This window comes from Musca autumnalis, unplaced genomic scaffold (assembly GCF_047663935.1).
Source record: "Musca autumnalis isolate F117 unplaced genomic scaffold, ASM4766393v1 scaffold_2, whole genome shotgun sequence".
In the NCBI taxonomy this organism is placed as follows: domain Eukaryota; kingdom Metazoa; phylum Arthropoda; class Insecta; order Diptera; family Muscidae; genus Musca; species Musca autumnalis.
This window is the reverse complement of record NW_027411755.1, coordinates 21,510,518-21,527,325: the sequence shown is the minus strand read 5'-3', so window position 1 is coordinate 21,527,325 and position 16,808 is coordinate 21,510,518. Positions and strand designations below refer to the sequence as shown.

Sequence of the window (16,808 nt, the reverse complement as noted above, 5' to 3'; positions counted from 1 at the left end):
GCGTTCGTACCACCAAGAATTAAGAAAAATTTATTTTCAAAAGCTTTTTTAAACCGAAAATAAATTTTGAAGTCTAACAACATTTTTTTTGAATTTCAAAACCAAACAAAATATCAACTGGGCACATGCTATTGGATCATGGCTCTATTGTTGTGAATTTGCCACTGGCTTCAATTTTATAGCTCAACAATCCATAAGGCAAATCATAACAACTTATTAAACTAAGCTCCATTCAAAACAAAGAGAAAGAATAAAACTCTTTCTATTTGGCAATTTGTTAAATTTTCAATTTCATATTTAAGAATCCTGCTGTGAAATGAGATGTTTCATTTGTTTGCAAATAATCCTTAACAAAGTGTATTAGAAGCGGTTTTTTGTTGGGTGACAAGCAAGGAGGGCAATTTGCCTGCTGAAGGCATGACAATGAAACGATAAAAATTCAAAAAGAAAAAAAAAACAACAATAACCCAGTATGAGATTCACAAGTGTTTTCCATGACCAAAGGAACAATTAAAATGAAAATTTAGCGGGGAGGAGAGTAAACGAAAACTTACCAATATCGAAGCCATGCACCGTCATGCCATTTCCGGTTGTTGTAGTCCAGATGCCACTCAATAAAATCAAAGTCAATGTCAGCTGGCATAAACTTTTATTGTTATTAACACTATGACGCTTAATGGCGCTATAATTTTTAACGTAATTTCTTGTTATTGTTCTTGTTGGTGTAGTTGAAGTCTTTCTCGTTGTTGCTTTTGTTGTAAAATATTTAAAATGAGCAAATAAAATGCACAACCATGTGTTGAGGAATTGAAAGAGTGGTGCTATCAGCAAAGGGAGCCCTGACTGGAGGTGGTAGCCTTGGCAACTGGTGTTGCTTCTGTTATTGGTGGCATTCTGGCTGCTTCTTCTTCTCGCCAAAAGAATTGGTGTTCCTTGAAAGTGTTGCCTTGAAATGAAGTGATTGTTGTTAAACGATTTTAACCAATTGCTTGAAGTGGTACCCGCTGCCATGGCTTCATGCAATTTCTTCAAATTGAATTGCTGCTGCTGGAGTTGGAGATGAAGATATTGCCACAGTGCTTGGCCCATTTGCCCTGGCATTTCGTTCATGGGTTTAACTTGTTTTATGGCCAACATTTTATGAGATGAATTTTTCATCAGCTTGCCAACTGCAGCTGTTTTTGTTAAATTTAAAATAGTGGCAATAACAGTTTGTAAACAATTTCACGACAAACATTTAGACGTAAAATGCGACGCGACGACGACGATAATAAGGAACGAAACGCGTCAATATAACCGAACGAAAGTGATACACAGTTTATGTTTCAAACGCCACGAAACTAACGGCGACAAAATACCGAGTTACGTTTGTCGACTACCCGTTTAACGAAATTTCCACACCTTCAGACCGAACCGTAACACATCCAACTCCACTTCACTTATGTCATATTTTCCAAAGTGTCTACAAAATTTTCAAGACTTTTTTAATTTCTCCACGGGATATCATTTACCGCTGCAACTAACCCCCATCAACTCTATGCTTCCACAAAACCAAAAACCCTTTGGAGTTTAAAGTTCCATAAAGCAAACTTCTGTTAGCTGGGTGTCAAACCAATGCCAGCCAGCCAGCAGGCAAGCGTGACTCCTTTGGTTGGTTACTTGGAGTGTTTCCTTGGTATTTTAAATTCGGGCTGGTTGCTTGACTCACTCCTTCTTTGCTTCAGTGGCTTGTTTTCCGCCACTTCCACCCGCTTTATTGGCACTTCTTTAGTTCTCTACAAGTTTAACGTTAAACTTCCGTTCCTTTTGACAGGCAATTTTACGGTATTATAATGATGCGTAACGTTGTAATGCGTAATGCGGCATATTAAAAGAAATCAGCATTGTTGGTATTTGTTGGAGCGAGTTGGAACGAAAGTAACAGCGTCACCATAATGTTAATAGCTGACATTTTTAGTTCTGAGAAAATTACATTTTCGCACACACTAATTTTTAATAAATTTTTATTTCCTATTTGAAGATTGTTTCTTATTTCCAACGAGCTGCGGGAGTTCTTCTTTTTGAGTGGCAGTTTATTTTCGTTTTAAGCCTTTGACGGATGTGTTGACATCTGAAATGAGTTACAAAAGTAAATAAAGGAAAACACATGTTAGTAAAGAGGAATAGCGTGAATAAAATATAAATATAATATACATAAATACTATAAATAAATACTTCTGCGTTATACAATAGTTAGAGCGAGCATGTACAAACATAAATAATATGTATAAAGAACTTGGTTGATGAAATTCTATTCCAACATTTAGGCATCTCAATTAAAATAATTTTAAAAATTATTTTTGTCATGTTAACAAGCACAATGCCTTCAAAATTGAACAGCAAATAAATGGCGAAACCCAAGGTAAGCTTTTGAAAAAATATATTTTATAAAATTCACGTTGTAATTTATTTGAAAATGTTTGCCTTTTTAGGCGAAGATCATTTTTTTTAAGATTAATTTTTTAATTTTTTAATCGAGCTTTATGATCTATTATGCAAGTGAAAAAGGAAAGCCGACGATTCGAACCCACACACCCACCACTATGTGACATGCATGTTTCGTCTTCGGTAAAGACTCTTCAGACATATCGGATGTGGAGCGGCTTCGATGTCCTCGAACTTTTCTTCTTTCAAATGCATTTTTGTTTTGTATTTTACAACAACAATGAGGATTTTCCCATTTAGTTGTGCTTTCATGACAAACGCTTAGCGCTGCCTTTGAAAGTTATGAGTTTGGCTCTGAACGCTAACACGCCGTGACAACACTTTTTTCCTGTGTTTTTCAAGGACGTGGGTTCAAACCCCAGCCTGGCTCAGCTGATTTTATTTATTTGAAAATTTTTGCCTTTTTAGGCGAAGATCATTTTTTTTTAAGATTAATTTTTTAATTTTTTAATCGAGCTTTATGATCTATTATGCAAGTGAAAAAGGAAAGCCGACGATTCGAACCCACACACCCACCACTATGTGTCATGCATGTTTCGTCTTCGGTAAAGACTCTTCAGACATATCGGATGTGGAGCGGCTTCGATGTCCTCGAACTTTTCTTCTTTCAAATGCATTTTTGTTTTGTATTTTACAACAACAATGAGGATTTTCCCATTTAGTTGTGCTTTCATGACAAACGCTTAGCGCTGCCTTTGAAAGTTATGAGTTTGGCTCTGAACGCTAGCACGCCGTGACAACACTTTTTTCCTGTGTTTTTCAAGGACGTGGGTTCAAACCCCAGACTGTAATTTGTAATTTTTTGTTTTAAAAAACCACGTTTGAAAAAATTCATGTGTAAAAAAATATTTTTTAAAAAATCCACATTTAAAAAAATTTTAAAAATTCACGTTTGAATCCACGGTTGTTGAAAAATATTTATTTGTTGAATAATCCACGATTACACGATTTTTTAAAAAATCCAGGATTATTGAAAATATATATTTTGTTAAAAATCTATCTAGCATTATTGAAAAATATTTTTTTAAAAAAATCTACGATTATTGAAAAACAATTTTTTAAAAATTCCAAGATTATTGAAAAATGCTTTTTAAAAAATCCACGATTATTGAAAAAATGTTTTTTAAAAAATCCAGGATTATTGAAAAACTATTTTTTTTAAATCCAGGATTATTGAAAACTATTTTTTAAAAAATCCATGATTGTTTAAGTCTGGAGTTTCCCCCATTGGCTTAACTTCATCACTTTCACAGGTAACTGTGTTGATGTTATTTCAACTTAACAGAAATCGATGATTTCTTAGTTGAATCGTGCTGTCAGCTTGCAAATATTTTGTTCTGGTGTTTTTTTTTTTTTTGGGAAAGCCGAAAAGTGAGCTTCATTCTCATTAACATGAGAATACTCGATGCTTAAAAGTTCAGGTTTTCACTAAAAAATCATCATTTCAAAAACTGAAAAGCCAATTGATAATTCCCTTCGCCGGGATGAAATCATGATATTGGTAGCGATCAGTAAATTTTACAAGCTGTCAGTGCGTTTTGTAAACATTTTTCTCTGCAATGAGGAAAGTGATGAAGTTAAGCCAATGGGGGAAACTCCAGACTTAAACAATCATATGATTGAATCTTCAACTAAAACAAAACAAACAATCCACGATTATTAAAAAAATATTTTTTAAGAAATCCATTGTTATTAAAAAAATTTTATTTGAAAAATTGGGGATTATTTAAAAAAAAAATTAAAAAATCCAGGATCATTGAAAAAATACTTTTTAAAAAATCCACGATTATTGAAAAACTTTTTTTAAATCAAGGATTATTAAAAATTATTTTTTTTACATCCACGATTATTAAAAAAATATTTTTTAAAAAAATCCACGTTTATTGAAAAAATATTTTTTTAAAAATCCAGGAATATTCAAAATAATAGTTTTTAAAAAAATCCAGGAATATTACATTTTTTTTTAGAAAATCCATGATTATTGAAAAAATAGTTTTTAAAAAATCCACGATTATTGAATAAATATTTTTTAAAAAATCCATTATTGTTGAAAAAATATTTTTTAAAAAAATCCATGATTATTTAAAAAATATTTTTTTTTAAATCAGCGTTTATTGAAAAAATATTTTTAAAAAAAAAAACAAAGATTATTGAAAAAATATTTTTAACATTTGAAATAATTTTTCTAAATATTTTTTAAAAAATCCACGTCTGAACAGCGTTTAATAAAAAATCCATGTTTGAAAAAAATCATGTTTAAAAAAATATTTTTTAAAAAATCCACATTTGAAAAAAATTAAAAAAATTCACGTTTGAAAGAATATTTTTAAAATATCCACGTTCGAATAATCCACTATTGTTGAAAAATATTTTTTTTTTTTTTTGAATAATTCACGATTACAGATTTTTTTAATCCACGATTATTGAAAAGATATAATTAAAAATTCATGATTATTGAAAAAATATATTTTTTTTTAAATCCAGGGATATTTAAAATTATTTTTTAAAAGAAATCGAAGATTATTGAAAAAATATTTTTTAAAAAATCCAAGATTATTGAAAAAAATATTTTAAAAAATTCAAGATCATTGAAATTTTTTTTTTTTTTTTTAAATCCACGATTATTGAAATAATATTTTTTGTTAAAAATTCAGCATTAAAAAAAAATTTTTTTAAAAAATTCACGATTATTGAAAAATTGTTTTTTAAAAATCCAGGATTATTGAAAAACTACTTTTTTTTAAAAAACTAGGATTATTGAAAAATGATTTTTAAAAAAATCCACGATTATTAAACAAATATTTTGTAGAAATCCACTATTACTAAAAAACAGTTTTGAAAGAATCCAGGATTATTAAAAAACATTTTTTAAAAAATCCACTATTATTGAAAAATATTTTTTTAAAAATCCAGGAATATTTAAAAATATAGTTTTTTTTTAAAAAAAATCCAGGAATATTTAAAAAAATATATTTTAAAAAATTCCTTTGGAAAATTATTTTCTGAAAAAATCCAGAATTATTGAAAAAATATTTTTTAAAAATCCAGGATTATTGAAAAAGTTGTTTTGTTAAAAATCCTGGATTATTGAAAACATATTTTTTAAAATAATGTTTTTTTTAAAATCCAATTTTGAATAATCCACTATTATTGGAAATTTTTTTGAATAATCCACGATTGTTGAAAAATATAGATTTTTTGAATACTTCACGATTATTGAAAAATTGTTTTTTAAAAATCCAGGATTATTGAAAAACTACTTTTTTTAAAAAACTAGGATTATTGAAAAATGTTTTTTAAAAAATCCACGATTATTAAACAAATATTTTTAGAAATCCACTATTACTAAAAAATAGTTTTGAAAGAATACACGATTATTAAAAAAACATTTTTTAAAAAATCCACTATTATTGAAAAATATTTTTTTAAAAATCCAGGAATATTTAAAAATATAGTTTTTTTTAAAAAAAACTCTAGGAATATTTAAAAAATATTTTTTAAGAAATTCCTTTGGAAAATTATTTTTTGAAAAAATCCAGAATTATCGAAAAAATATTTTTTAAAAATCCAGGATTATTGAAAAAATTTTTTTTGTTAAAAATCCAGGATTATTGAAAAAATATTTTTTAAAATAATGTTTTTTTTTTTAAATCCAATTTTGAATAATCCACTATTGTTGGAAATTTTTTTGAATAATCCGCGATTATTGAAAAATATTGCTTTTTTGAATACTTCACGATTACAGATTTTTTTAAATCCACGATTATTGAAAACAATTGTGTTTAAAAAAATCCAAGATTATTGATAAAAACATTTTTTAAAAAATCCAGGATTATTGAATAATATTTTTTAAAAAATCCACGATAATTGAAAAAATATTTTTTAAAAAATCCAGATTTATTGAAAAACTGTTTTTTTAATCCAGTATTATTGAAAACGATTATTAAAAAAATATGTTTTAAAAAATCCAGGAATATTAAAAAAGAATAAAAATCCACGATCATTGAACAAAAAAATTTAAAAAATCCTCAAAAACTATTTTTTTTTAAAATCTAGGATTATTGAAAAATATATTTTAAAAATGCCACAATTATTGAAAAAAATAATAATAATAATAATATAATTGTTCCACAAACATCCCAGATGGGACAAGGGAGACTTCTCTCATATCAATGAGTGCACCCCGATTCATATTAGCTCGATGATATGGGACCTACTGTTTATTGCCGAGGCCGAACGGCGTGTCCTAAGACACCACTTGTAGAGAAGGCTGAAATACTCAGAAAATGTCGCCAACATCACTGAGGGGTATTTTGCCACCATTGAAAATTTGATGTTGCCTGGCCTGGGAATCGAACCCACGACCTTTAGCGTGCAAGGCGGGTGTGCATACCATTGCACCACAGGATTACAAGATTATTGAAAAACTGTTTTTTTTTAAATCAAGGATTAATAAAAACTATTTTTTTTAAAAATCCACGATTATTAAAAAATATTTTTTAAGAAATCCCCCGATCGGGAAATCAAGGAATATTTAAAAATATTTTTTAAAAAATCCACGATTAGTGAAAAAAAATATTAAAAAAAAATCCACGATTATTGAACAAATATTTTTTAAAAAATCAACGATTATTGAAAAAATATTTTTTAATAAACCCACGATTATTGAAAAAAAAATTTTGAAACCCCACGTTTGAAATAATTTTTCTAAATATTTTTTAAAAAATCCACGCCTGAACAATGTTTTATAAAAAATCCATGTTTGAAAATTTTTTTTTAAATCCGGGTTTTGAAACAATATTGTTTAAAAAATCTAAGTATGTATTAACAAATATTTTTTAAAATTAAATGTTTAAATAAATATTTATAAATATTTTTGAAAAGGTCCAGGTCTGAAAAATATTTTTTAAAAAGTCCATGTTTTAAAAATATTTGTTTAAGAGTCAATGTGTGGAAAATATATTTTTAAAAATCAATGTTTTAAAAAATTTCTGGTTTAAAAATAAAGTTTAAAAAAGTTCAAAGTTTTTTAAAAACACACTTCTAAAAAATCCGAATTAGAAAAAAATATTAATTATAACAGCCACGTTTAAAAAAATTAAAAAATCCGCTTTTCTCAAATGTCTTCTAAAACGTTTGAAGATATATATTTTTTTTTAATTTTTTAAGAAATCCATGTATGAAAAAATCTGATTTAAAAATGCACGTTCGAAAGAATATGTTTTAAAAATCCCCGTTTAAAAAATATTCTTTAAAAATCCACGTTTGAAAAATATTCTATAAAAAACCCTCGCCTGAAAATAATTTTTTTAAATACACTTAAAAAAATGTGTAAAAAGTCCACCTTTAAAATACAATAAAAGGCCCACCTTTGAAAAATAATTTTTTACAAAATGAAAAACTTTAAAAAATCCAGGTTTGAATGTTAACTAAAAAACATTATTTTTAATTGAAAAACATTAAATATTTTTTAAGTTTACATTTGAATTAAAAACATAAAACAATCCAATTTTTTGCAAAGTATTTCAAACATCGAAATTTTGTTTGAAAAATATTTCAAAAATCCAAATTTTATTAAAAAAAATATTTTAAAAAATCCAAATTTTATGAAAAAAAAAATCAAAAGTCCACGTTTAGTTGAACAACATTAAAAAATCCACGTTTTATTGAAAAATATTTTAAAAAATCAACATTTTTTAAAAAATATTTAAAAAATCCATATTAATTAAAAAACATTTTTAAAAAATCCACGTTTTATTGCAAAATATTTTTAAAAAAATACACGTTTTATTGCAAAATATTTTTAACAAATACATGTTTTATTGCAAAGTATTTTTTTAAAAAATTCTCGTTTTATTTTTTAAAAGATCCACGTTTTATTGTAAAATATTTTTAAACAAAATTCACGTCTTATTGAAAATATTTTTTAAAACAAACCACGTTATTTTGAAAAATATTTTTAAAAAACAATCCACGTTTTTTTTTTAAATATTTAAAAAAATATACGTTTTTTAAAACATACTTTTAAAAACCCACGTTTTATCGAATTTTTCTTAAGATATCCATGTTTTATTGAAGAATATTTTTTAAAAAATCCACTATTATTGAATAAATATTTTGTGAAAAGTCCTCAATTTATTGAAAAATATTTTGTAAATAAATCCACATTTAAAAAAAATTTTTTTGCACGTTTGAAAAATGTTTAAAAAACTCGTTTGAAAAAATATTTTTTTATTATTTGCAGAAATAGTTTTTATTTTGAAATATGTTTTTATATTTTGAATATTTAATATTTGATTTTTAATATATATAAGGATTACATACACAAGTTTGGGTAAATCCCAACTGACCCTCATTACATAATCTTACATCACATCAAATCTTAAAGAAAAATGTGCAAAAATTGACACCCTTTGCCCGTTCAAGTGGCATTGATTGATAGTCGTCTGCCATACAAGTTTAAATAAGGCTTCCGGTCGAAAGTGAAATGCGATGTGAACTCCCCCGCACACAGCTGTGTTTTTCTGTTTCTCCAAGAACTTGTATTTGGAAGCGATAATAAAATCCACTACAATTGACAATTACAAAGTGGCAATGCCTTAAAGTGGCGTTTATTTAAACTGATCGGCAACAGAACACCAACCACCAGAGGCACTCTCGACTGGCTCCCCCACACTTTGCAAATCTTTGCAATGTGTTACAGAAGAAGAGCAACAAATGTAACTAAATATACATACGAAGATGAAAAAACAGCTCACGAGAGTGCAACATATTTGCAAGCAGGCATGCAACATTCATATGGCAGGCAGCAGGCAGTAACTAAAATTAATTAAAGGAAACGTAGCAGACTATAAGAGACCCAAACGGTCGTCTGTCCGAACGCCTGTTTTCCCTGTCATACAATTTACAATATTTTGCACAACTGGAGAAAATCAAAAACAACAACAAAACTTGTAATAGTGGAGCGCTACACTATTAACACCCAAACACCCAGCTAGACAATAACAGAGGAGCACCAGGGCAATCTGAGAATCTGAAATACACAAAAAAAGCGAAACAACAGAACTGAGTAGTAGGCTGTATGAGTTGTTCATATGGAAATTCATAGTTCATAGATTTCACTTGTTCTAGGCCATACAAGCTGACATTACTCAGGCAGGAAAAGTTGAAGGAGGAGAGGTAGTGACACCTCCACCGAGTGTGCTGCAATGTGATCTAGCGAACGTGTGATGTATTTTTCAAACAAAAAATTATTGTGCCCACACGGAGGCGGTTTGTCTTCTTGTTTCTTTTTTTTTAAAGATTATTTCTTAGAGATCTTCTGTCTAGCATTATATTTGCGGAATATCGCAGAGGAATTTAAGCACAAACTATGACTAAAATTAAAATTGAATTAAAAAATGGAAAAAATATTCTTAAAAAATCCACGATTATTGCTCTGATGGTGGGTGAAAAATATTCTTAAAAACCTCCACGTTTATTGTTGTGATGGTGGGTGAAAAATATTCTTAAAAAATAAACGTTTATTGTTGCGAAGGTGGGTGAAGGAATATTCTTTAAAAAACCAGGTTTATTGTTGTGATGGTCGGTGAAAAATATTCTTTAAAAAATCCACGTTTATTGTTGTGGAGGTTTATTAAAAAATATTCTTTAAAATATCCAGGTTCATTGTTGTGGTGGTGGTTAAAAAATATTCTTTAAAAAATCCCTGTTTATTGCTCTGATGGTGGGTACAAAATATTCTTTAAAAATCCCTGTTTATTGCTCTGATGGTGGGTGAAAAAATATTCTTTAAAAAATCCACGTTTAATGCTGTGATGTTGGGTGAAAAAATATTCTTTAAAAAATCCACGTTTTTTATTGTGATGGTGGGTGAAAAAATATTCTTTAAAAAATCCACGTTTAGTGCTGTGATGTTGGGTGAAAAAATATTCTTTAAAAAATCCACGTTTAGTGCTGTGATGTTGGCTGAAAAAATATTTTTTAAAAAAAATCCACGTTTAGTGCTGTGATGTTGGGTGAAAAAATATTCTTTAAAAAATCCACTTTTAGTGCTGTGATGTTGGGTGAAAAAATATTTATTAAAAAATCCACGTTTAGTGCTGTGATGTTGGGTGAAAAAATATTTATTAAAAAATCCACGTTTAGTGCTGTGATGTTGGGTGAAAAAATATTTATTAAAAAATCCACGTTTAGTGCTGTGATGTTGGGTGAAAAAATATTTATTAAAAAATCCACGTTTAGTGCTGCGATATGGGTGAAAAAATATTCTTTAAAAAATCCACGTTTAGTGCTGTGATGTTGGGTGAAAAAATATTCTTTAAAAAATCCACGTTTAGTGCTGTGATGTTGGGTGAAAAAATATTCTTTAAAAAATCCACGTTTAGTGCTGTGATGTTGGGTGAAAAAATATTCTTTAAAAAATCCACGTTTAGTGCTGTGATGTTGGGTGAAAAAATATTCTTTTAAAAATCCACGTTTAGTGCTGTGATGTTGGGTGAAAAAATATTCTTTAAAAAATCCACGTTTAGTGCTGTGATGTTGGGAGAAAAAATATTTTTTAAATAATCCACGTTTAGTGCTGTGATGTTGGGTGAAAAAATATTCTTTAAAAAATCCACGTTTAGTGCTGTGATGTTGGGTGAAAAAATATTCTTTAAAAAATCCACGTTTAGTGCTGTGATGTTGGGTGAAAAAATATTCTTTAAAAAATCCACGTTTAGTGCTGTGATGTTGGGTGAAAAAATATTCTTTTAAAAATCCACGTTTAGTGCTGTGATGTTGGGTGAAAAAATATTCTTTAAAAAATCCACGTTTAGTGCTGTGATGTTGGGTGAAAAAATATTTATTAAAAAATCCACGTTTAGTGCTGTGATGTTGGGTGAAAAAATATTTATTAAAAAATCCACGTTTAGTGCTGTGATGTTGGGTGAAAAAATATTTATTAAAAAATCCACGTTTAGTGCTGTGATGTTGGGTGAAAAAATATTTATTAAAAAATCCACGTTTAGTGCTGCGATATGGGTGAAAAAATATTCTTTAAAAAATCCACGTTTAGTGCTGTGATGTTGGGTGAAAAAATATTCTTTAAAAAATCCACGTTTAGTGATGTTGGGTGAAAAAATATTCTTTATAAAATCCACGTTTAGTGCTGTGATGTTGGGTGAAAAAATATTCTTTATAAAATCCACGTTTAGTGCTGTGATGTTGGTTGAAAAAAAAAATTCTTTAAAAGATCCACGTTTAGTGCTTTGATGTTGGATGAAAAAACATTCTTTAAAAAATTCACGTTTAGTGCTGTGATGTTGGGTGAAAAAAAAAATCTTTAAAAAATCCACGTTTAGTGCTGTGATGTTGGGTGAAAAAAAATTCTTTAAAAAATTCACGTTTAGTGCTGTGATGTTGGGTGAAAAAATATTCGTTAAAAAATCCACGTTTAGTGCTGTGATGTTGGTTGAAAAATATTCTTTAAAAAATCCACGTTTAGTGCTGTGATGTTGGGTGAAAAAATATTCTTTAAAGAATCCACGTTTAGTGCTGTGATGTTGGGTGAAAAAATATTCTTTAAAAAACCCACGTTTGGTGCTGTGATGTTGGGTGAAAAAATATTCTTTAAAAATCTTCTTTTGTTCTTCTCAGGTTTCTTCTTTATTTAAATTCTTTAAATTTCATGGATTATTTCGAAAATCTTCTAAAAAATCTAAAATTTATTTTAAGTTTTAGTTTTAAATTTGTTTGCATTCCTTAAAGTGTCATGGAATATTTTCTTTTTTCTTTCCCCACTTCATTCGTTACTAAACAAAAGACAGCAAAAAATGAAAGAAAACAAAAATTCCCCAAACAATGTCTTAATTAAAAAGCACTATTTTTCTCAATGAGTTACTGCACTGAGATCCCAATGCTCACATCAGTTCGTTCCCGCGCCAACCAACAAAACATTGCAGCTTGCAAATATTGTTGAATGCAACTGAATTGAGGTTGCAGGTTGGTGTTTCAGTGAGGGGGATCGGAAGAGACATGAACAAAATTTATATTCATGCTTTTTGTTAGCAATTAATAACCCCAAATCCGAAATGAGAAAGAACACTAGCGAACCACATTCCAACGCCAGCGACCGACAACCGACATACAGCTACAGCCGCCATAGCAGCATACAACACTATCCAGCCTTATTGCCACTACCGACAATAAGGCCATATGCAACATTAAACTATGGCAGCAAGTGGGCCAACATAAAGAAAAAGAAAGCTAGCAAGGAAGCCATCCAGCATCGGAGGCCAGGGGAGAAGGCAAAAAACTATGTTTCAAACCAAATTGTTATTAAATGTACGCCATAGACCGGCAACAATGAGAAAAGAATAAAAAATAAGCATTTAACTACTTGCCACTAGTTAACAGCAAAAGCGGCAGGCTTGTAATGCTGGCCAAACAAATAAGCATGCGCCCACCATCACTAAAAACAGCAACAACAACAGCATTGGACAGCCTTTGCTGAAAATTGCAGGCATGCAACATAAAAAATACAATACACTCTATAAACATGAATGGCTAGACTTTGTCTAAGAGAAAGGCATTAAATTTGTGGAAGGATGAACAGTGGGTATAAAGGAAAGATACAATGTTGGAGGAAGCAGGCCGCTAAACGTGGATTTTTTTAAGAATATTTTTTCATCAACCAACAATGGATTTTTAAAGAATATTTTTCATTTGTCATCACAGCAATAAACATGGATTTTTAAAGAATATTTTTTCATATGTCATCATAGCAATAAACGAGGATTTTTTAAAGAACATTTTTAATTTTTCATCACAGCAATAAACGTGGATTTTTTAAAGAATATTTTTTTAATGGTTCATTACACCAATAAACGTGGATTTTTTTAAGAATATTGAATGTGAATGAACCACTGTATCAAAGTTGTTACTTTGGCAAAGCAAAATATGCCTTTTCCAAAGCATATTTATTAGATGTGTCCCACCAAAAAGTGGATGTGCAAAGCACCAACAACAATAACTACTTTGGAGGATTCCAACAAAAGCATGCCATGAGTACACAAATATTCTCATGGATGCAATGCAATATTACTCTGCAGTAACTTTTCCATAACCGTGGACAGACATGAAATATGCAGCAGCCGCTTCAAATGCAAATACAATTCAGGTTCTTTTTCAATGTAAAACAAAAAACAGATGTACTTTTTCCAGACTATGGAAAAAAATACACCGGACTGAAGCATCTTGCTGGGCTGAGTGGCTGGTGATAGATGCACCCAAGTTTTCCAACAAAATACCATTTGAAATTGTTTGTCGTTTACCGACCATGGTTTCCTGCTGCTGCCGCTGCTTTGCTTTTTCTCTGTCTCAGGACCCAACAAAAGCAGCTATAGTGATTTTTCTTTGCCTAGTCACCGGCTTAGCGGCGTCATAAATGCATTTAACAAGCAAATAACAAGCGAATCCTATGACCAACTGGGTTTCTGCTCTAGCTTTTGTTTGTTGTTTGCTCAACTGTCTCTTTTCTTGTTGGTGGGGTCTATTTGCTTAGACTGTTGGGCAAAAAGCCCAGGGGCTTTTGTTTCTTTTCTTTATGCATTCAGTTTTTTTGTAACCCCATCTCTTGGCAGACTAGAAGCCGGGTGTAAAATGCCTTAAAGTCAAATTAATATTAGTTGCAAAATTTCTATTGTTCCCCAAATGTCATGCGGTAGTTTTTAAACGCGTCTCATTCATCACTATACAATTGAAAATAGTGGGGTAAAATATGAAGCTATGGTTTATTATACAAAAGCTTTATTTCGTAGAAGAATATCTATTTCTTCAAGCATTTACTAAAGGTGTGGATTTTTTAAGAATGTTTTTTTTAAGCTTCCCATAGAGACGTAGATTTTTTAAAATATTTGTTCAAGCTTTCGATAGAGGTGTAGATTTTTTAAAATATTTTTTCAAGCATCCCGTAGAGGTGTAGATTTTTAAAAATATTTTTTCAATCATCTCGTAGAGGCGTAGATTTTTAAAAATATTTTTTCAAGCATCCGATAGAAGAGTAGCTTTTTTTAAATATTTTTTCAAGCATCCCATATGGGCGTAGTTTCTTACAAATATTTTTTCAAGCACCCCTTAGAGGCGTAGATTTTTTAAAATATTTTTTCAAGCATCCCTTAGAGGCGTATATTTTGTAAAATATTTTTTCAAGTATCCCTTAGAGGCGTAGTTTCTTTCAAATATTTTTTCAAGCACCCCTTAGAGGCGTAGATTTTTTAAAATATTTTTTCAAGCATCCCTTAGAGGCGTATATTTTGTAAAATATTTTTTCAAGTATCCCTTAGAGGCGTGGATTTTTGAAATATTTTTTCAAGCATCCCATAGAGGCGTGGATTTTTTTAAATATTTGTGCAAGCATCCCATAGAGGCGTGGATTTTTTTAAATATTGTTTTCAAGCATCCCATAGAGGCGTGGATTTTTTTAAATATTTTTCAAGCATCCAATAGAGGCGCGGATTTTTTAAATATTTTTTCAAGCATCCCATAGAGGCGTGGATTTTTTTAAATATTTTTTCAAGCATCCCATAGAGGCGTGGATTTTTTAAAATATTTTTTCAAGCATCCCATAGAGGCGCGGATTTTTTAAATATTTTTTCAAGCATCCCATAGAGGCGTGAATTTTTTTAAATATTTTTTCAAGCATCCCATAGAGGCGTGGATTTTTTTAAATATTTTTCAAGCATCCCATAGAGGCGTGGATTTTTTTAAAATATATTTTCAAGCATCCCATAGAGGCGTGGATTTTTTTAAATATTTTTTCAAGCATCCCATAGAGGCGTGGATTTTTTTAAATATTTTTTCAAGCATCCCATAGAGGCGTGGATTTTTTTAAATATTTTTTCAAGCATCCCATAGAGGCGTGGATTTTTTTAAATATTTTTTCAAGCATCCCATAGAGGCGTGGATTTTTTTAAATATTTTTCAAGCATCCCATAGAGGCGTGGATTTTTTTAAAATATATTTTCAAGCATCCCATAGAGGCGTGGATTTTTTTAAATATTTTTTCAAGCATCCCATAGAGGCGTGGATTTTTTTAAATATTTTTTCAAGCATCCCATAGAGGCGTGGATTTTTTTAAATATTTTTTCAAGCATCCCATAGAGGCGTGGATTTTTTTAAATATTTTTTCAAGCATCCCATAGAGGCGTGGATTTTTTAAAATATTTTTTCAAGCATCCCATAGAGGCGCGGATTTTTTAAATATTTTTTCAAGCATCCCATAGAGGCGTGAATTTTTTTAAATATTTTTCAAGCATCCCATAGAGGCGTGGATTTTTTTAAAATATATTTTCAAGCATCCCATAGAGGCGTGGATTTTTTTAAATATTTTTTCAAGCATCCCATAGAGGCGTGGATTTTTTTAAATATTTTTTCAAGCATCCCATAGAGGCGTGGATTTTTTTAAATATTTTTTCAAGCATCCCATAGAGGCGTGGATTTTTTTAAATATTTTTTCAAGCATCCCATAGAGGCGTGGATTTTTTTAAATATTTTTTCAAGCATCCCATAGAGGCGTGGATTTTTTTAAATATTTTTTCAAGCATCCCATAGAGGCGTGGATTTTTTAAAATATTTTTTCAAGCATCCCATAGAGGCGTGGATTTTTTAAAATATTTTTTCAAGCATCCCATAGAGGCGTGGATTTTTTAAAATATTTTTTCAAGCATCCCATAGAGGCGTGGATTTTTTAAAATATTTTTTCAAGCATCCCATAGAGGCGTGGATTTTTTAAAATATTTTTTCAAGCATCCCATAGAGGCGTGGATTTTTTAAAATATTTTTTCAAGCATCCCATAGAGGAGTGGATTTTTTAAAATATTTTTTCAAGCATCCCATAGAGGCGTGGATTTTTTTAAATATTTTTTCAAGCATCCCATAGAGTTGTGGATTTTTTTAAATATTTTTTCAAGCATCCCATAGAGACGTGATTTTTTTAAATATTTTTTCAAGCATCCCATAGAGGTGTGGATTTTTTTAAATATTTTTTCAAGCATCCCATAGAGGCGTGGATTTTTTTAAATATTTTTTCAAGCATCCCATAGAGGCGTGGATTTTTTTAAATATTTTTTCAAGCATCCCATAGAGGCGTGGATTTTTTTAAATATTTTTTTAAGCATCCCATAGAGGCGTGGATTTTTTTAAATATTTTTTCAAGCATCCCATAGAGGCGTGGATTTTTTTAAATATTTTTTTAAGCATCCCATAGAGGCGTGGATTTTTTTAAATATTTTTTCAAGCATCCCATAGAGGCGTGGATTTTTTTAAATATTTTTTCTAACATC

General features: G+C 29.6%; 1 protein-coding gene across 1 annotated transcript in view; it reads right to left on the bottom strand.

Annotated features, from left to right (window-relative positions):
• Positions 1–16,808, bottom strand: part of Ddr (discoidin domain-containing receptor 2) — a 978,256-nt gene that overhangs the window by 711,703 nt on the left and 249,745 nt on the right. The window contains exon 3 of the mRNA XM_073967242.1: positions 555–2,110. Within this exon, the coding sequence (XP_073823343.1) occupies positions 555–1,158 (604 nt within the window). The 5' untranslated portion in view covers positions 1,159–2,110. The remainder of the gene's footprint in view (positions 1–554; positions 2,111–16,808) is intronic.